Genomic DNA, 21,623 nt, shown 5'->3' with positions numbered 1-21,623 from the left:
ATTGAACCAATCCCCATACTGGTTGCGATAGTTCATGGGCAGCTACAACCTTAGCTTACCCCACACTTAACAGTGGTGACCCTCAATCTATTGAGGCACATGTCTCTAATGGAGAGAGATGGTATGATTCCCTTCACAGAATTAATAATCAAATCCAAAGTGATGGATTATGTATTCACCGTATGCTACTAAGAATTTATTCCAAGATGTGCTTTTGATTTTTGCTTGCTTTCCGTCCTGGCCACACTTACTGAAAAGTATCATATTGAGCATACTATATCTATCCAGATGGCTGCATAAACACACAATTTTTAATATAATCTGCTAACCTGCAATTTCAATAACTTTGGCCTTTCCTGCTTGAACTATTTCTGCAATAGTTTCCTGCTACCTATTGGTATTTTGTTTGTGAACAATTTTGAAAATATAACACAGTACAATCTATATAACTTAATTTGTTGCTACAAGAAAATCCAGAATTATATCCAAAAATTGAATTACTTGATAGGTATATTCCAAAATTTGTGTTTCAACAATCAAATTTTCAAGAGCAATAGCACAAAGTCTAACTTTTGAAATCTCAACATTTGGACTAACAAATGTGATGCAGCAGTGAAAACTAATTGCTAGCAAAGTGCAGCAAGTCAATGAGCACTTGAAACGGAAAAACAGGTTACACATTCAGTAGAATACTGTTTCTTGGGAATGCTTATGCATAATATTACACATTTATCTTGTTCAGCTTTACAAACGCACAATTAGATCATCATGTGTTTTCATTCACAGTGTGTATTTTAGGGGTCAAAATTTAGAAGTATGTTTCTCAAACTGACCTAATGGCCAAGTTAAAGTATTACTCCCTCTCGAGGCATAAACCTTAAGTGCACATATAGGGTTATCAAATGAATTATGCTGAAAACATTAAAATATTGACCAACTGTATGTTTCTAGCCAGAGTATTTTCTGTTGGATAAACGGCAAACATCAGAAAAGCAGTCCTTCCTAAACAGAGATAATGGGAGCTGCAGATGCTGGAGAATTCCAAGATAATAAAATGTGAGGCTGGATGAACACAGCAGGCCAAGCAGCATCTCAGGAGCACAAAAGCTGACGTTTCGGGCCTAGACCCTTCATCAGAGAGGGGGATGGGGAGAGGGAACTGGAATAAATAGGGAGAGAGGGGGAGGCGGACCGAAGATGGAGAGTAAAGAAGATAGGTGGAGAGAGTGTAGGTGGGGAGGTAGGGAGGGGATAGGTCAGTCCAGGGAAGACGGACAGGTCAAGGAGGTGGGATGAGGTTAGTAGGTAGCTGGGGGTGCGGCTTGGGGTGGGAGGAAGGGATGGGTGAGAGGAAGAACCGGTTAGGGAGGCAGAGACAGGTCGGACTGGTTTTGGGATGCAGTGGGTGGGGGGGGTGGGGTGGGTGGGGGGGGTGGAGAAGAGAGCTGGGCTGGTTGTGTGGTGCAGTGGGGGGAGGGGACGAACTGGGCTGGTTTAGGGATGCAGTTGGGGAAGGGGAGATTTTGAAACTGGTGACGTCCACATTGATACCATATGGCTGCAGGGTTCCCAGGCGGAATATGAGTTGCTGTTCCTGCAACCTTCGGGTGGCATCATTGTGGCAGTGCAGGAGGCCCATGATGGACATGTCATCTAGAGAGAATGGGAGGGGGAGTGGAAATGGTTTGCGACTGGGAGGTGCAGTTGTTTGTTGCGAACTGAGCGGAGGTGTTCTGCAAAGCGGTCCCCAAGCCTCCGCTTGGTTTCCCCAATGTAGAGGAAGCCGCACCTGGTACAGTGGATGCAGTATACCACATTGGCAGATGTGCAGGCGAACCTCTGCTTAATGTGGAATGTCATCTTGGGGCCTGGGATGGGGGTGAGGGAGGAGGTGTGGGGACAAGTGTAGCATTTCCTGCGGTTGCAGGGGAAGGTGCCGGGTGTGGTGGGGTTGGAGGGCAGTGTGGAGCGAACAAGGGAGTCACAGAGAGAGTGGTCTCTCCGGAAAGCAGACAGGGGAGGGGATGGAAAAATGTCTTGGGTGGTGGGGTCGGATTGTAAATGGCGGAAGTGTCGGAGGATGATGCGTTGTATCCGGAGGTTGGTAGGGTGGTGTGTGAGAACGAGGGGGATCCTCTTGGGGCGGTTGTGGCGGGGGCGGGGTGTGAGGGATGTGTTGTGGGGAATACGGGAGACGCGGTCAAGGGCGTTCTCGATCACTGTGGGGGGAAAGTTGCGGTCCTTAAAGAACTTGGACATCTGGGATGTGCGGGAGTGGAATGTCTTATCGTGGGAGCAGATGCGGCGGAGGCGGAGGAATTGGGAATAGGGGATGGAATCTTTGCAGGAGGGTGGGTGGGAGGAGGTGTATTCTAGGTAGCTGTGGGAGTCGGTGGGCTTGAAATGGACATCAGTTACAAGCTGGTTGCCTGAGATGAAGACTGAGAGGTCCAGGAAGGTGAGGGATGTGCTGGAGATGGCCCAGGTGAACTGAAGGTTGGGGTGGAAGGTGTTGGTGAAGTGGATGAACTGTTCAAGCTCCTCTGGGGAGCAAGAGGCAGCGCCGATACAGTCATCAATGTACCGGAGGAAGAGGTGGGGTTTGGGGCCTGTGTAGGTGCGGAAGAGGGACTGTTCCACGTAACCTACAAAGAGGCAGGCATAGCTGGGGCCCATGCGGGTACCCATGGCCACCCCCTTAGTCTGTAGGAAGTGGGAGGAGTCAAAAGAGAAGTTGTTGAGTGTGAGGACGAGTTCAGCTAGGCAGATGAGAGTGTCGGTGGAGGGGGACTGGTCGGGCCTGCGGGACAGGAAGAAGCGGAGGGCCTTGAGGCCATCTCCATGCGGAATGCAGGTGTACAGGGACTGGACGTCCATGGTGAATATGAGGTGTTGGGGGCCAGGGAATTGGAAGTCCTGGAGGAGGTGGAGGGCGTGGGTGGTGTCACGGACGTAGGTGGGGAGTTCCTGGACCAAAGGGGAGAAAATGGAGTCCAGGTAGGTGGAGATGAGTTCGGTGGGGCAGGAGCAGGCTGAGACGATGGATCGACCAGGGCAGGCAGGTTTGTGGATTTTGGGAAGGAGATAGAAACGGGCCGTGCGGGGTTGGGGAACAATGAGGTTGGACGCTGTGGGTGGGAGGTCCCCTGAGGTGATGAGATCGTGAATGGTGTTGGAGATGATGGTTTGGTGCTCGGGTGTGGGGTCATGATCGAGGAGGCGGTAGGAGGTGGTGTCGGAGAGTTGGCGTCTGGCCTCGGCGATGTAGAGGTCAGTGCGCCATACTACCACTGCGCCACCCTTGTCTGCGGGTTTGATGGTGAGGTTGGGGTTGGAGCGGAGGGCTGCCCGCTTTGCAGAACACCTCCGCTCAGTTCGCAACAAACAACTGCACCTCCCAGTCGCAAACCATTTCCACTCCCCCTCCCATTCTCTAGATGACATGTCCATCATGGGCCTCCTGCACTGCCACAATGATGCCACCCGAAGGTTGCAGGAACAGCAACTCATATTCCGCCTGGGAACCCTGCAGCCATATGGTATCAATGTGGACTTCACCAGTTTCAAAATCTCCCCTTCCCCTACTGCATCCCTAAACCAGCCCAGTTCGTCCCCTCCCCCCACTGCACCACACAACCAGCCCAGCTCTTCCCCCCAACCCACTGCATCCCAAAACCAGTCCAACCTGTCTCTGCCTCCCTAACCGGTTCTTCCTCTCACCCATCCCTTCCTCCCACCCCAAGCCGCACCCCCAGCTACCTACTAACCTCATCCCACCTCCTTGACCTGTCCGTCTTCCCTGGACTGACCTATCCCCTCCCTACCTCCCCACCTACACTCTCTCCACCTATCTTCTTTACTCTCCATCTTCGGTCCGCCTCCCCCTCTCTCCCTATTTATTCCAGTTCCCTCTCCCCACCCCCCTTCCTAAACAGGAAGTCTTGCATAGATTTGATTTCATATGATCAATAATTAAACCTCAAATGTACAGCTGCCAGTCACATTGTAGCCAAAATACTGAATTCCAATTTTATTTGCAACAGGATGCACCAGGCCCTTGCAACATCATTTAGTTCCATATCCCACCTCACAGGCTGCACTCCTTTGAAGCACCAATCACCAGAGTGAACTCAACACTTTTAGCTGCAAAATAAAAACCAAAAGAACTGTCGATGCTGTAAATCAGAAACAAAAACAAAGTTGCTGCAAAGCCCAGGAGGTCTGGCAGCATCTGTGAAGGAAAAAACAGTTAACATTTCCGGTCCGGTGACCCTTCCTCAGAACTTCTAGCTACTCCCTTACCTTTTTAATCTAATGGATCTCTACTAGTCTTCACTGAAATGTTTCAGCACACACACCACCAAAAACTGAAATCAAACTGCATTTTTTCCTTGAAGGTAGAAAGTCAAATTCTGCAGAATATTGCTTAAACATTATAGAACTGATCGGAATCTGCATTTTCCCATTCTAAACATTTTCCAACGTAAAATGAGGTTGAAATGCATATACACACCTTGTTGCTAGCCACTCGAAGAGTGTACAAGGGGTGCTGTGTTGATACTGAAAGTTTAATCTCATGTTTTCAAGTTCAAGCTATCTAAAATCATCTTTCTTCCTTCCTCTTGGCCTACAGCTCCCTAATCTTCCTTCTAATATCTGAAATACATTTTCATCCCTTAAAATACGGTCAGTGCAATCTAGTTTTAAAACAGGTATGCAAGCATCTTTCCTCCTTCAACATTCTGATATCTTCTTCACTGCTCCAGTGTTCTCGCTAATTAAACCATTCCACCCTTCCTCAAGAATCACATTTTACAGCTTCCTAAGCTTTGGATGTCATATTTTCACATGGCTTCACCCACGTATAACAGATTAGACCAAATGGCAACTTTGATCATTCTTTTAAGATTTCTACTCATTCTTGTCAGAGCAACCCCGACCCCCAACTGGGGACAAAAACTCTGGAGGTAAGCAGGATTCAGGCAAGTAGAAGAAATTTATTCAAGCAGAAACCAGTTGATGCAGAGTGAGGGCCAAAGAATCTGCCAAATCGGAAGGAGATTAATATCACACTCTGATTCTTACAGCAAAAGCACAGCATTTTATATATTTTGTTACAATGATCAAATACAGCATCGTCACTGTCCTTGCATCTTAATCCATACATCCAATCCCGTGGCTCACCTAATCAATGATGGGCATTCCTATGGACAGCCTCAGGTTCGCATGGCTTTATGGCATTTATAATCTCTATGCCTTGGGACTTTTCTATGCATCCTATTCATCCACATTCCAAATGTTTACTGGCTACACTCCTGTAGATTTGTCTCAGGCTTCTTATCTCCAAGGACAGTGTGAATTCTATTGTCCATTGTACATGTGTTTTATTTTATCAAATTCAGCCATTCTGCTAATATTTCCCACTGTCCCAATTACATAATATAAAAATAAAAAGTCAGTTAGTTTTAACAAATTGCTACAAGGTTAACTTCTGTTACAAAGCTAATTATATTGCTTAACATTATACAACAGCTTCTACTGTTAATATTTTGTAGTTTACAGGTTGTGAGTAATCTGTCTTGTTCAAATCATGTGAAGACTTTAAGGCTAGTCAACCTTCACATCTAGGCTTAAATACTTTTTTTAGTGCTTGTATTATATTCTGGTTATGTTCTGAAATCAACTTCTATGATTAAAGCATTTTTAACTAGAGATAATTTAATATGCAGGTAGATTCAAAGAAGCAACTATTTACTACAAAATAACTTCAGATGTCATCCCTGTAGCTGCGTAGGGACTTAATCAAGCACCTGACGTTAATCACTTACTGGGACATCCTTTCGTTATTAAGGCTAGATTTGGTCATTTATCTGTCTTAAGGCATTCTTTATCAGGATTGTCTCTGATTAGAACATACAGCATTCTTTTACTGACTTTCTTGCAGTTCTGTTCAAAGGTACCATTGTATTTCACTGTGTGAGCAGGCTGCTTAGTTTTGCTTAGCTTCTGTCTGCCATCCTTTTAAGCAGGCATGGGCTGCTGGTGTGGTCAGGTCCAGGTCACCCCTACTGTTCTAATGATGAGCAATTCTTAATACTTGAGCTAATTAATTATGGCAAGTCAGAAAAAAATAAGAAGCTGGTAATTCAGCTTACATTCCATGTGTAGATAGAAAGATATGCCAATGGTATGACTGAAAGGCCAAACAGACTCTAGGTGCTGAATGGCTTACTCTTGCACCAAAATAAATGAAATAAGTTCAGGCAGTGCTTGAAAGGAAAAGTCAACTGCAACATACATACAAATTAACAGCACTGCAGAAAACTGGCATTACCTCACCCATGATCAATAAGGATTGGCAAGAGTATACTATTCATATTCTTGCAAACTAAGCCCCTATCATATACTCAAAGTCCTTCAAACTGTTTGCAGTTAAGTGTCAATAACTCATAGTAGCCAATTTGAATGTCACAGTACTAAAACACAACTTTAATTGGTTTCTAGTTGAATTGGGGTCTCCCTATAATTGCCCATTTGTAGTCTAGATCAAGACATCAAAAATATACTATCAGCTTCAAATTTCCAACCCTTCAGAATTTTAAAATTTCTTCAGTTATGATCTATTTTTAAAATTTTTTTTTTTCAAAATATTTGCTGTTCCTCCAAGGCATAGGCATGGTTATTAGCAATCTCAAGCTAAGCTGTTATTCACTTCTGCAATAATCAATTTTGGCATTAAAATAATATTACTTAAATATTGCCCAAAAGTAATCAGGTTTGTGAAAAGAGAAGTGCAGTATATGCAGGCTACATCCTGTGGAATGCAAACCAAATATGAACTCCAAAACAGAGGTCATTCTATAGACATAAGCCAGACATCGATCAGTCATTCCAATCAGCTCAAATATTTGAACATTAAGAGTCATCATTTTCCTGACCCATGGCTGACTAGGATGAGACTATTTATGTTAATTTCTTTATCTCCCCCCAACCCCTATTGACAGTGCAACAATTTGCACTTCCCACTGACTAACATTTTTGTAGCTATTTTCCCCTCAATTTTTCTATATTTTACATTTTAAAAATGCCAGATATCAGCCTAACAGTCTGCATCACCTACTCATATGGAGTATTAATGCGTACATATATCACAAACTGAAAGCATATTTCTGCCTTACTAATAGGTGAAGAAAAATGAAGACTCCCCGGTGACATCTGTTATGAAAAGATAAGCAAGATAGAGATTAAAAACTAAAGAGGAGTGAGGTGTAACAGTAAAGCATGTTGAAAATGAGTATTCCCTACTTCTTTCAGTGGTTATTAATAACACCAACAACCTGGAATTTGTTGATTCAGTAGGGCTTTTTAATCAATGATTATTTATAAATTTTTCAGGTGGACACCAGAATCGTATCCGTTTTATTACATTCTGAATCTATTTAACCTTATAAAGATTAATCAAGTATCTAGATCTTTAAACCAGTTTGAAGATCTGATCAAGTCATCTGAAATCCTTGCACTGTGAATGTAATGGTCCTAAACTTTAATATTTGAAAGTTATAAAATGTATACAAGGACTATTCACAAAAAAGCTCAAAAATTTTCCCTACACTAATCGGCAAGAACTGATAACACCATCAACTTAATTACAAGGAATTCTCACTTCCAGCTTTCAACATAACCACTTTCGAACTAGTAATGTGCCTTCAAGGAATTTCAACCATAACCATCAGCTGAAATTGGGAGTCAAAATTCTATCATTTTAAAATGAAATCAAACCATGGCCAAGGAGGTAAGTGTTCAAAGACCATGAAGAATACTGTTTTTGCCAACACTAAAAAATACAATTGCCAACTTAACATTCATTCAAATCACATTAGGTTACATTACATTGAACTACAAAAATCCTGCTGAAACATGTGTCCCATATTCCAATATTAATTCATTTCCAGCTTGAAATTTAAGAGTCAATTCAAATCACTAGCATATTATGTTGATGACGCAAGACAAATTTCCTGTCAAATCCCATCAGCATTCTAACTACAAACATATGCGTCCGTTGAATAATTTTCCCATTCTAGTCTGGTTTAGACAGTAGATTAACAGTAAATGAGGCTGTAAAATTATATCCAGATTATTGGTAAGAGTAACAATTCAGATAAAGTACCACCCTCTTAACAACCCACGTAACAAAAGTCTGAAAAGAATGGCAAGGATTGGGGCAGGTGAGGGAGATAGGAAAATAAAAGACAAAACATCTCTCTCTGGGAACTTCCTGCACTATGAGAAATTATAAGCATTTTTAACAAATGAGAATGGGAGTTGAATCACTGAGCAACTCTAACAGCAGGAGGATACAATTCCAATCCTAACTAAATTTAGGAATCTTTAGTTAATGAATAGTCCCTACCAAATCTAACCAACTGCAATCGCAGACTTTCAACTTCAACAAACCAAGGGGAGGCAATGGCACATTTTATCAGTATACTATAAATCCAGAAACTCAGCGAATGTTTTGGGAATCCAGGTTCAAATCCTGACACGGCAGATGGAATTTGAATTCAATAAAAACACATGGAATTAAAAATCTACTAGTGGCCATGAAACCATTGTCAATTGTCAGAAAAACACATCTGGCTCACTAACATTCTTCAGGTAAGAAAATCTACCATCCTCACCTGGTATGGCCCAGTTGTGACTTCAGATCCATAGCAAGCGGATCCAGCACCCTTTGAAATGGCCTAGCAAGCCACTCAGCTCAATGGAAGCTAGGGACGGGCAATAAATGCTAGCCAGCCAGTGACACTATAGTGTCATGAGTAAATAAAAAAGCAAAACTCATGTCACAGACCTGGCAGTTTTCGCTTCATTTTAAAAAAAAGACTAAAAATAGTTTTAATGAAATGATTTAAGGAAAAATATTAATAAAAGAAGGGTCTTTTTTATTTAAGCTCAACTGTGTCACTAATAACCCCAATCACTGCCAAAAGCAATCAAAATAACAATCAGAAACAAAATTTTTCTACTGAACAAGTCTCACCTGAGGCAGCGGCAGCTGCTGCTCCTGTGGTTGGCGTAAGGACGAGCAGCAGAGAGCAAAGGTTAGCAAAATACAGAAATCCAGTAAAATAAGGACAACAGATAAGAGGAATAGCAGAGACATGCAAAGTATCCAAATTAAAGGCTGCTTTTAATCAATCAGAAACAGTAAATTTAAATACAACACTAGGTTAGCATTTAACAGTTCATGCTTCACCATCATAAATCATGAAAAATAATGCTACGATATCAATCTAACCAAGGCAAACAACATTATACCAAATAGATACTCCACACATGCCATGATCTCCTTTATTTAATACATGCAGCACAATTTCTGTAATTCAGGGAGGGTCTGTTAAGATTCTTTTTCCTGTGTATCACAATCTCAATGAAAATCTATTTATTTGTGCAACCTAGTTACTTTGTCCCACACAGAGGAAGAAAACACACGTAAGAGAAATGCTGCACTGATACTGGAAGGAAAAGCATGGTCTTTCCCATTAGTTAACTACTGTAGGTTAAAAAGAACAGATTGCTAGATAGTACTGTTTACATTCCAGTGGTAGAAGGAATTAAGATACAGATCGGCCAAGATCTAACTGAATGGAAAAACTTGAGGGGCTGAATGGTGCACTCTAATCCAAAATAATTAAATGGGAAAGTTTTACATGCAATGTTAAAATTCAGTTCTCTAAACAGCAGAAAAAAATGCTTTCTTCCCAGTAGCTACTTAACTCAAAAATCAGATATTTGATCATTAGATACATGGCATACCTATAAAATTAGTGGTCTAAAAGAAAAATACCACATTTTGTTTGAATATGAAGGAAAACTGAGAAATATAAAGATTTGTATTCATGATAAAACAATAAAAGGTCAAAGCTATGGAATTAAAATTAGCAAGGGGTCATCCAAAACACTGCTCGATGAGCCAAAGTAGGAAAGCATAGGTACAAATTCAGAAATAGCAGAAAATATATCTTCAGGAGTAATCCTGAAAAACATTTAGGACAAACCATACATTTATGATAATGCAGGTAAGAGGAAGTCAAGCTGGAAACTACAGCGGGGAGACAATACTCTTTCCTTCTTGACAGAGCTTCTCATCCATGTCTGTATCATGAATTTTAAGGGCAACTAATAAATGACCAGCAATGCCAAATCTGTGAAAGGATAAAATAATAAGGAATCACTTGAACAAATGTCAGGCTCATAATTAGAAAGACTGGTTGCTTCTGTTTTTGAATATCCCAAAGTACTAGACAGTTAATCAACAATTTTAAAACGCAGTCGCTGTTACATAGATAACTGCTGCAGCTAAATTGTACACAGCAGAATGATGGTATTGGTTGAGATTTTAATAGCTGGCTGGGACACCAGAGGAGGAAAAAAAAATCAACTGCTCTTGTAATCTTTTACATTAACTTGAACTGATAGATTTGAATGCTTGGTTTAACACCGCCAAGAGAAAACACCAGCTATGCCCTGCGCATGAAGAGCTGGATAAATTCAATCTGGTCAACTACCACCTCATTAATCCAATCTTGTAAAGAGATAGGGGATGTCAACAGTACTACCAAGTGGCACCTGCTCACTGATGTTGATCTTGGATTGAGGCAGAGCCACTCAACTCCTGATCTCCTCCACAGCCTTAATTCAAACATGAACAAAGGAGCAGAATTCCAGCAATGAGGTGAGAGAGTACCCTCGGCACCAAGGCCTCATTGGATCAGATACGGCATGGAAGAACTCTTTGACAAAACAGGAATCAATGGGAATCAAGCCTTCCACGGACTGGAGTCATACCAGGCACAAAGGAAGATGGTTACAGCTGTTGGGGGTCAGTCATTTCTGTTCCAGAACATTGCTGCAGGAGTTCCTCCAGGTAGATGGATTAGAAAACTCTCTGTTCAGAGATGTTATAACACACCTCTGGAAATAGATGGGTCTCGAACTTGACTTTCTGGATCAGAGGGAGAGATCATACTATTGTGTAAGAAGAGTTCTAGTTCCTAAGCCCAATGCTTCACTAACGTCCTTGCCACCATCATAAGGTCAGAGGTGAGAGTGTTCGCTGACAGAAGTGCAATGTTCAGCACCCCTCGCCACTTCTCAGACACTGAAGCAGCACTTGGAAAACAAGGGAAAGATCAAACACAGGTTAGCACAGATTTACAAAAAGGGAAATCATGCTTGACAAATCTACCAGAATTCTTCAAACATGTAACTAGTTGACTTGATGATACTGAGCCCATAGATGTGGCTTATTTGACTTTCAAAAGGCTTTTGACAGAAGTCCCACAAAAGAGAGTAGTGCATGAAGCTGAAGTACATGGGACTGGGGTAGAATTGAAATGGACCGAAACCAAAGAATAGGAATAAGCAGAGATTACAAAGTGTGGAGCTGGACGAACACAGCAGGCCAAGCAGCAAACGGGTCGTTTTCTGAAGGCAGGTGTTTGTTGATACCAATTGTGGGCAGTTACAAATATGCACTCATTCAAGAACACGCATGTGCATGGTTCAAAATTACATCACACAGCGTGCACATGTGTGATGTAATGCTCAAGTGCCAGAGGCCTTCTCCACCCATCTCTTTTCCACACACCCCTGCAGCTCTGCCCCAACTCATCCCTTGCATCCCTTCCAGATCCCACCCTCCCAAACCTGTCCTGAACGCTCATTCCCCAATGGCAATTTCTCCTGAAAGTCTGCACATGTACAACTTAAAATGGTAAAAGCTATGCGCAATGCGCTAAGTGGCAGCAAGTGACTAGTAGGGTAGTGCAGGAATCAGGGCTAGGTCCCCCGTTACATTTATATTTGGGATGAGACAAAGCTGGGTGGGTGACCTGCAATTATGACGCAGAGATGCTTTAGTATGATTTGGAAAAGTTGAGAAGGTGGGCAAATGCATGGCAGGTACAGTATAATGTAGGTAAATGTGAGGTTATTCACTTTGGTAGCAAGAACAGGAAGGCAGATTATCTGAATGGCTATAAATTGCAAGAGGGAAATTTGTAACAAGACCTAGATGTCTCTGTACACCAGTTGTTGAAGGTTAAGTGCTCAGGGGGTGACGGTAGCAAATGATATGGTGGTCTTCATTGCAAGAGGGTTCAAGTGCGGGAGCAGGGATGTTTTGCTGCAATTATACAGCACCGTAGAGAGACAAAATGAGAAATATTGCATGCAGTTTTGGTCTGAGGGAGGATATTGTTGGTATACAGGGAGTGCAGTTGAGGTTTACCAGACTGATTCCCTGGTATGGTGCGACTGAAGGTTGCATCTGCAAGGATAATATTCACTGAAATTCAAAAGAGTCAGGGGAATCTCTATCAAACCTATAAAATTCTCACACGAAGCTACAGGAAGGCTGTTCCCGATATTGGGGAATCTAGAACCAGGGGTCTCCATCCAAGGATGCAAAATAAACCATATAGGTCAGCGATGAGGAGAATTTCTTCACCCAGGTGAGCTGGTGGAACTTGCTACCAGAGGAATAAAGTTGAGGCCAAAGCATTGTATGATTTCAAGGAGGAAGTGGATATAGCACTTGGGGCTAAAGGACATGAGGGGAAAAAGTTGAAACAAGCTACTGAGTTGGTTGATCAGCCACCATGTAAATGGCAGAGCAGGCTTGAATGGCCTGCTCCTGTTCCATGTTATGTCCAAATACACCAAGATCTGGACAATATCCAAATTGGCACTGAGAAATGACAAGTAATATTAGAGCCACACAAGTGCCACATAATGACCATCTGCAACAGGAAAGAAACTGACCATCATCTTCAACATTCAATGGCATCATCAACGTACCCTCTAATATTAACATGCTGGCTGTTACCACTGACCAAAAACGAATCAACTAGCTATTAAGTACTGTGACTAGGAATCTTGAGGCAACTAACTCATCTCCTGAGCAACATTTCCTATAAGCTGTGATGTTTTGTGCACGCCAATTAACATGCCATCACACCGCTTCAGCTCACAGACCTCTATTTTCTCTGTGCAGACCTGAGGGAACATTGGTCCTGACTCTGAAACCTGAACACCATCTACAAAACACAGGTCTACAGTGTGGTGTAATATCCCCACTTGCCTGGATGGGTGCAGGGCCAACAGTCAAGAAGCTTTACACCATCCAGAAAAAAAACAGCCTACTTGATTGGCACCACATCCATAAACATTCACTCCCTGCACCACTATCGACAGAGCACCAGCAGTGTGTACTACTTACAAGGTACACTGTAGAAATTCACCAAGTCTCCATAGACTCAAAACCCCTGACCATGACCATCTAGAAAGACAAGGGCAGCAAACACATGGTAAAACTTCCGCCTGCAAGTTTGTCTCCAAGCCCCTCACCATCCAGATTTGGAAATAAATCACTGTTCCTTCAGATTTATACCTACAGTATAAATCCCTTATGGTACTGTGGCTCCATCAACAAATAAACTGTAGCAGTTCAACAAGGCAGCTCACCACCACCTTCTCAAGGGCAACCAGGGATGAGCAATACATGCTGGCTCAGCCAGTGCCCAAATCCCATGAAATTAAGAAGAATGAAATGAACTCAAAAAGGACAGAGTGCTGTGAATGTATTAAGTTAATAGAAATGAACATTTAAGTACCTGGATCAACTTTGTAACGTCCCATTTTGAATACCCAGAAGATTGGGGGACAGGGTGGGGTAAATGGAAGAAGAAATCATGCAGCTTTAAAACGCTGGCTACTGATATTTTATTCACTTGCCAGCATTCCTGTAGTCAGAAATTCCATAACTAGTTTTTTTTCAGCAGTACATATATGGCAAATAGAGCTATTTGGCATTTTGAATCAAGTAAGGAGGTGCTGCCTTACCTGGGTTAGGTACAATAATTTCCAAAACAAAATAAACCTAAAGAACTGCCGATGCTGAAAATCAGAAGCAAAAACAGAAATTGCTGGAAAAATTCAGCAGGTCTGGCAACATTTGTAGAGACAGAGCAAGTTAACATTGAGCTCAGTGACCCTTCTGTAGCACAATGTCTCTTATTGTATGAAGTGGCAAGGTAAGTTGGAAGTATAGTACATTAAGGTGACTGAGGTTTAATTCTTGAAGATGGGCTAGGTTAGGAAGTCAGGGAGAAAAGGAGACAGTTTACAAAGAGGGCAAAGACATATGTGCTGAATCATTGTCTAAGGTAATATTTTTGTAAAAATCTTTTACTGATTAGAAGGCCAGTGGTAGGTTAGCCCAAAAAAACCCCATTGTATATAAGGTTATTAATGGAAAAAAGGCAGATGTTAAAGGAGGCCTGCTTTCACAGCAGAGGAAAAAGGACAAAATACTTCAGTAAAAGGAAACTTAAAAATACATCAAGCAGAATGACATTGATTTTTCAATTTAATAATGTTAATGGATTTTGAAAGGGAAGCTGAGGATATCACAGGTAATAGCCTACGTATAAACATTTCCTTATCCTTTCAACCTGTCTGCAGTCATACAAGGTTGGCTTCTCAATGCTGCTCCAACATTCTTTGCTAACCACACTTCATGTCAATCCAATTATAAACCAGAGAACCACAAGTAACAGCTACTCTTCCCATTAGTTCTCATGCCTAAGGATTCATACCTAACCTCCTTCTATTTCTCAACAACATACCACCCCTGAGGCAATACCATCCAAAAGAGAAACTCTGCTTCCATAATTATGCGAACAGCACCCAGCTCTACATTGCTACCACCTCTAGGTTGTCAGATTTCTTCCTCAGATGAGATAATCAAGAATCTTCTCTAACCGAGTGATAATAGCCCCAAGCTATTGCCTTCAAGTTTCTCTACAAACTCTGCACTTTAGCAAAACTCGGCTCTTCCTGCCAATTGCCGGATGACGAGTCAAATTGTTTGCAATGCAAGTTATCATATTTGAGTCTGAGATTCTGACCATATTACCCTACCCACAATATTATAACCATATAGTCATCAATAGGACCACCTTTTTTGATCCAACATCACTGGACTTAGCTCATCATGGCTTTGATGAGAGGTATCTAGTATCATGGAAGAAAACGAGATTCAATCAAATTCAATGTTTAGGTCTTGGAAGGTGACAGCGCATTCACTTGAAATTGGGGAACTTACCTTATACAAAAAAAATCATTCACAGGATGTGGGCATCTTTGCCTGGGCCAGCATTTATTGCCAATCCCTGACTGCCCAATGTACAATTAAGAGCCAAACACATTGCTATGGGTCTAGAATCACATGTAGGCCAGACTAGGTAAGGACGGAAATGTCCTTCCCTGAAGGGATGAGTGAACCAGATGGGTTTTCCTGACAATCAACAATAGATTCATGGTCATTGCTGGTCTCTTAATTCCAGATTTTTACTGAATTCATCATCTGTCATAGCAGGATTTGAATCCAGGTGCCAAGAACATTATATCTGGGTCTCTGAATTCACAGCTCAACTTTTAGGCAACTGTCTCTCCACTTGGAGATTGAGCAACAGCTTGCAACACTGGCAGGGGCAAGGATTGGTTTTACAAGAAAGGGGCAGTTATAGGAGAATTTGTGGAGAGGGTACATCACTCGAGAGAGATAAATTAACAAAATCAGCTAAGATGGGTGCTAAGACATAAATCAAGTGGTCTGCAATTTAGTGGCAATCAAGTTTCATGGGCAAGCTGAGACTGAAAATGGCATGACTGAAGATAGAGGAAATTGTGCAAATTAGAGTTAATGGCAAGGGCAGAGGTGTACTTTGGAGAAAGTTTGGCCTGGTAGCTAGCCAAACAGAGGAAAGCAGCTGGTTCTGATTTCAATTTTGATGATAAAAATCCACACACTTGAATTTGAGAAAGGAGGAGATAGTGGAGAGGAATCCTCTAGAAATCTATAAGGGGTCTCAGGTTTTTAAATAACAATTAATGGTTATACTTGAAAAATACAATTAGAATATTTTCTTAGCAATGAGTAACTAGGAGGTGTGGAAGAGCAAAGAATTTGTGCGTCCTTGTACTCAATGTAGTATTTGTTAGTATTGAGAAAAGTTAATAGTATGCTGATCTTTACCTCAAGGCGGCAGGAAATCAAAAATGACAAAGTGATGCTTCAATTGAGCAGGTCTCATTTGCAATAGTGCATTCAGTTTTGGGCATCTCTCAGGAAATCTCAGAATACATCAATCTTGGAAAGTGCACTATGTAAATTCACTTGATTCGAACAACAGTTAAAGGATTAAATCCTCACAACAGATTAGGAACTAAAATTGTGTGGAAGGAAGCTCAAATTTGGATAAGAAATTTTATATCAGTGCCTTTGGCCATGATATTAGATCATGTAGTTTTCTCCACATGTATGGAAGCTTGTATTGTCAATGTGATGAACATGATAGCCCATAGTCTTTTCCCCAGCACAGTTTGCAAATCTGGTTGAAGTACTTTTCTTGTATTGAATGGCACTGGTATTAGATCACTATCTTTGCAAAAAAAAAATTGAGGTGCTAATTTGACCTTAGCACAGAAAAATAATTTCCATTCACTGCAGTATTGAGAAGCATTCAGGCCCTTAAGTATACTTGGCCTCAATGTTCATTATGGGCAAAATTTTTCATCTTCAGCTTAACACTTATATGTAGAACTCAATAATTGTCAAAAGGATTTAAACCACTTGTCAGCTGCAATTTCAAAAGGAAACATTTATACCACGACTGCTGTTTCAGCACTTAACTCTGCAATGCTTTATAAAAGAATATTAATTAGCTCAAGTATAATAATATGGAAGCCTGTCTGAAGTAACCAGTGTAAAACAGTGACAATGTAGAGCCACACCAACTTTGTTATCTCACTTACACAAATTTGTTCCAATCTCTTCAGATTTCAGAAAAGCGAATGGCCTTACATAAAATAGTAATTAGTAATAAGGACAGGTTAGATTTATTTTTGCTAGAGCTAAGGCTGAGCGACAGCCTGATAAAAATATGTAAAATTATGAAATGCCTTTTTAGGGTGAAGAGTCTTTTTTCTCCAGCTCGGAAGTGCCAAATACTAAGTGACATAGGTTTAAAGTGAGAGGGGGAAAAGTTTAAGGAAATGTGCAAGACAAGTTTTTTTTTTAAAATACAGAGGGTGATAGGTGCCTGGAACACACTACTGCGGAAGTGGTAGAAGCAGACACAGAGGAGTTTAAGAGGCATTTAGACAGGCACGTAAGCCAGCAGTGAAGAGGGGAATCTGAACCATCTGCAGGCAAATGGGATTGGTTTAGAATGGTACAGCAGCCAGCATAGACATACTGGGCTGAAGGGCCTGTTCCTGTATTGCACTGTTCTATATGTCCGATACAATAATTCAGAAAAGGCAACAAGAGTATGCTCGATTGCTTACAAAAGATGCATTTTTAATTCAATGTGAAGCTTTGAAGGAAACAGCCTGATTTTTGTAGCAGATACCATATACCAATAAAAAGAGATCCGAGTCGGTCTTGTATGGGTGCAGGATATCGCTCCGGCAGTTCTGCTCACGTGGAAACCTTCAAGGCACCCATACAACGTGAGAGCTAAATCACTAAAGTGTCATGATTTGGCATTTTAAAATTTCATTCCAATTCCATCTTGTGATGGATTCTACAGTTTCAAGGTTTGTTTTCTTTTGAGAAAGACTCTAATTAGAAGAGAAATTGAGAGCAAAGCAGAGAAAGGAAACTCACCCTTCCGGTTTCTAAGGAAACAAAAATGGACTGAGATTAGAAATCAAAACTCCTGGGAGATAAATTGGCTTCTGCATTTGGAAAGGAAAAGTATAGCCTTCAAAGTTCAGTAGAAATTGAGAATTCAGTGGTACTGTAGGCGAGCAGAAAAGAAGGCAATTCATAATCTAAGAGCATACAAAGGTGCAGCGGCTGCAACCATTTCTGTTGCTCAAAATTAACAATGGTGGGCTTATACCTTCAGACCAAGTTGAGGAAGTCTTGCATGCGTGGCTGTTTTTAGCATAGATGATGCCTGTGGAATTTTGTTGCATGCTGCTGTTGACTGCAAAACACACCAGGTCCTTATACAGGAGATGTATTTTCTTGATGAGATTGAGTTAAGGATTTTGTGACTGAGCTTGATGACTAATATACTGGTGGACTTTTGAGCAAATTAGTGAGATTTTTTAAGTTGTATTTGCCATTTAATGCGTAATTTATAGTTTAAAATGAACCACAATTTGCTAATTAATTCATATTTAACTAATGTGGACTTTGGGTTTTTTAGTAAAGGTGATTAACTAAAACAGTATTTAGTGTAATCTAAACTGTAGAATTAAGTGGCTTTATTTTGCTAGAAAATAACTGTCATTTTGGATTTCTTTTACTGTTTAAAATACGTACCAGCCTCTACTTCAGACATTAAAGTACTGTTTTCAGGAATAATAGATCAGTTAAAAGGATCAGAAATCCCAAGAAAAGTTGTTACAATAAATAACTGTGCTCATCTGCCAGACATTAAAAGAAACAAGAATTCCATTCAAACAAAAGCCCTTTGTGTCTCAATACTATTGGAATTTAGTTTGGGGTCAGACGTGGGTGGTGAAGATACACGTATAACTACATGTGTTTGAAAAGATTTTTATATAATTAGAGTGCTTCCACCTTTTAGCTTTGATGTGCTGCAACAAGTTATCAAGGAGGTCTTCAGACATGTTTATATTTTTGTAAAAATCTATTCTGCACTTAGAAATCAAGACTTAGAAATCATGAGTGTACAACACACCATACATCCCTTTTCAGGAACCAAATATTATGTAAAAACATAAGCATTTTAATCGCTGCTCAGTAAAAGCATTGATTTGATTTCAAACTTGGGGATTTACCAATCTAGACAAATGATTGTTATAAGCATTTAATTAAGTGTTCAAAAATCAAAACAAAAGTAGCTTAGATCTAATACCATACAGCAGCTTTGTAATGACAGAGCTTTTGAACTTTTAAGCATTTGGGAATGTTATTTCCCACTTTTGGGATCTGACAGCTCAGCCTTTAAAATCTATACTTGTTTACAAACTCAAAAAACTAACTATTGTCACGGAAAGCTTATTCTCAACATTACTCACAACTGACAGAAATATTTACAATTTGGCACAGCTGCTAGTTGGAAATGCCAATACTGTGAAGTCGTCAAGAAGAATTACTTAGAATCAGAGATTAACGAGTATTGTATGTGCATTTGATACTGTGATGTTTTGGCATTTCCCACTTCTAATGAGGTTAATGTTACTTCTGCATAAGCTCATCTTGGGGCTAAATGCATGCCTCCAACCAATGCTAGCACTCCTTGTCAGCGAAAAAATATGTACATATGGTAACCACACCAAATCTTACTACGCAACTTTTAAAAAATTTCTTCTCAATGACAAAATGTTTCACTAGTGTAATTAGCATTTCTGATGTCTGGTAGGAATGGTTCAAGCCCTCTTACGTGAATATTACATTGTAATCGAAACTTTGACAAAGTTTGACAATCGGCAAGTGGCTACACAATTCCTATTATTGCAAAATATTTCACGGTAGTGTTACCCTTCCTGTAATCAAACCGCATATTAAATGTGCTTCAAGGGATTCCTCTGAATGCTAACTGACCTAACAACTGCACATTTTTCATTTACCAGCTAAAACCAATGCTTATTTAATACACAGAATCTTACTGAAGATGGAGGGAAACTTGTTCAACTTACATTGAATCACTTACTTTGTAAGGTACTGAACCTTGGCAGACTACTTTAAAATGGTCAAGAAATTTTAATATTTGAAGTGTTGTCATAAAAAGACCAAATGATACTGGAAATTTTTCAGTTATCAAATATGCTGAACACAAACGTTAATAAACCTCTTTTTAACGTAAAAGTCACAATGAAGATAAATAAAACTGCAGTGTTTGATTATGGTTTCATCTTTTGCTTAATTTACAAGTGGAAGGTAAGTTTATAACGTTTTTTAAAAATTCATGAAGTTCCTCCCCGAAGACAGAAATGTGCAAGAAAACAAGGAGAGCCTGCAGCATCAATTAAAGCTAGTACAGTACCTTTTTTCTCCCCTGTGAAAGGCACATAATCTTCCCTGTCTTTATACTCCAAGGCCTGTTTCTCCAAAAACGCTAAGAGTTGATCTCTATCAAAGGGGCCTGTAGGGCTTTTGACAGTCTGGTCCTTCTGACGAAAGCCTGCTGGCAGGAGTGAATGCTAGCACATCGGAGAAAACGCACTATTTTAGATGTCTGAACAAAATAGTCCATCAAGCACCTCTAAGCATGTACGTACACACAAAAAGCATACAGAATTCAAAATTCACAACCCTTACAGAGTATATGCTGTACATTTAAACGTACTTTAACTTGTAGAAGTAACAATAAATACAATAAAACATCTACTTCTATCCAGAATATTAAAGGAAATGTGATTCCCACTCAACACCTGGAGGTCAGAACAAATTGAATGATGATTAAAAATATAACACGTACAAATGTAGAAGCATGTTTGGTTCTAATTTGCAGCTTTCTACCTTGTCCTTACAGTGATTAACTTGTCAGAATGTACATTTCAATACTGCAGTGCAGATATTCAAATCTTTATGAATTGGTGAGGGTTTGGCAGAGCAAGTGCATGGGCAGGGGGCAGAGAGCACGCTGGTGTGGGGGTACAAAGTGCACACGTGCGGATGGAAACAGAGCTGATGCGTGCAAGCCAAAAAGCTTTGGCAGCATCTCCCGTTATTGTGCGATAGCTACTTTTGAACTGTTCATCATTAAGACTCCTCTATGAATTACTAAAGTATTCAATGTTTCCCTAGTAGTGCATCATTGAGAAATTAATTGCACATTCATTGACAATAACATCAAGGAGTACCAACTCCTGTCAATTTTCTCTTTTCTTCAGGACATTCTCCACATTAGAGGTGCCACATACATCATTTGCTTCAAAAAGCTTAAATACACATGTACTTTGTTGCATCTTTCCTCATTTACCCTAAATATCAATTTTCTATCCCATTCCAACACCCCAAGTTGTTAATTATAGATCTTCTAATGAACAAAAATGTTTTTAAAAATCAATAAAAAGCTTTACTTTTTCTTTTATTGTATAATAGGCTAATTTGAGGCTAATTGTCAGAATTGCCAAAACCCTCATGTTAACTTTCATGCCCAAAAGCTTCAGGGTGCGTTACATCCCAATTTTCCTCTCTGGTGGTCTCTCCCCATTTGAAAACTTAATCCAACTCCTCACATATTTAAACGGACAGGAGAGGCACAAGCAATTTTTGAACAGTGAATATTCACAGGAAATGGATTTTCTGTAGGTACTGGTAAAATGACCAAAATTTAAACTATACAAATCTCAGAACAGAAAAGATTTCAAGATTTGGTCAAGAATGAGACATTAACTTTGAAAGTAAGGACTTGAACTTGTATTAATCCTCAAAATGCTAAAATTACAGCCAACAAATTCAAGACTGCAGTTGTAACAAATCATATAAATTCATTTTGAGCAAAAACAGTGAGGTGTGGCATCACTAATTGGTAGGTGGTGAAAGGTGGAACACTAGTTCAACTTTCCAT

At 40.4% G+C, this 21,623-nt stretch overlaps 1 protein-coding gene across 3 annotated transcripts in view; it reads right to left on the bottom strand.

Moving 5' to 3' along the window:
• tmod2 (tropomodulin 2) overlaps positions 1-21,623 on the bottom strand; it is a 66,042-nt gene that overhangs the window by 17,473 nt on the left and 26,946 nt on the right. For 2 of the 3 annotated variants that reach the window (XM_048562896.2, XM_048562897.2), the window contains exons 3-4: positions 20,094-20,250; positions 9,041-9,064 (exon numbers count right to left, since the gene is read on the bottom strand). In XM_048562896.2, the coding sequence (XP_048418853.1) occupies positions 9,041-9,064; positions 20,094-20,250 (181 nt within the window). The remainder of the gene's footprint in view (positions 1-9,040; positions 9,065-20,093; positions 20,251-21,623) is intronic. The other variant, XM_048562899.2, reaches the window with a different exon arrangement.

Source organism: Stegostoma tigrinum, chromosome 33 (assembly GCF_030684315.1).
Source record: "Stegostoma tigrinum isolate sSteTig4 chromosome 33, sSteTig4.hap1, whole genome shotgun sequence".
Taxonomy (NCBI): domain Eukaryota; kingdom Metazoa; phylum Chordata; class Chondrichthyes; order Orectolobiformes; family Stegostomatidae; genus Stegostoma; species Stegostoma tigrinum.
Note: the sequence above shows the minus strand (reverse complement) of the source record. Positions and strands in the feature narration are given on the sequence as shown.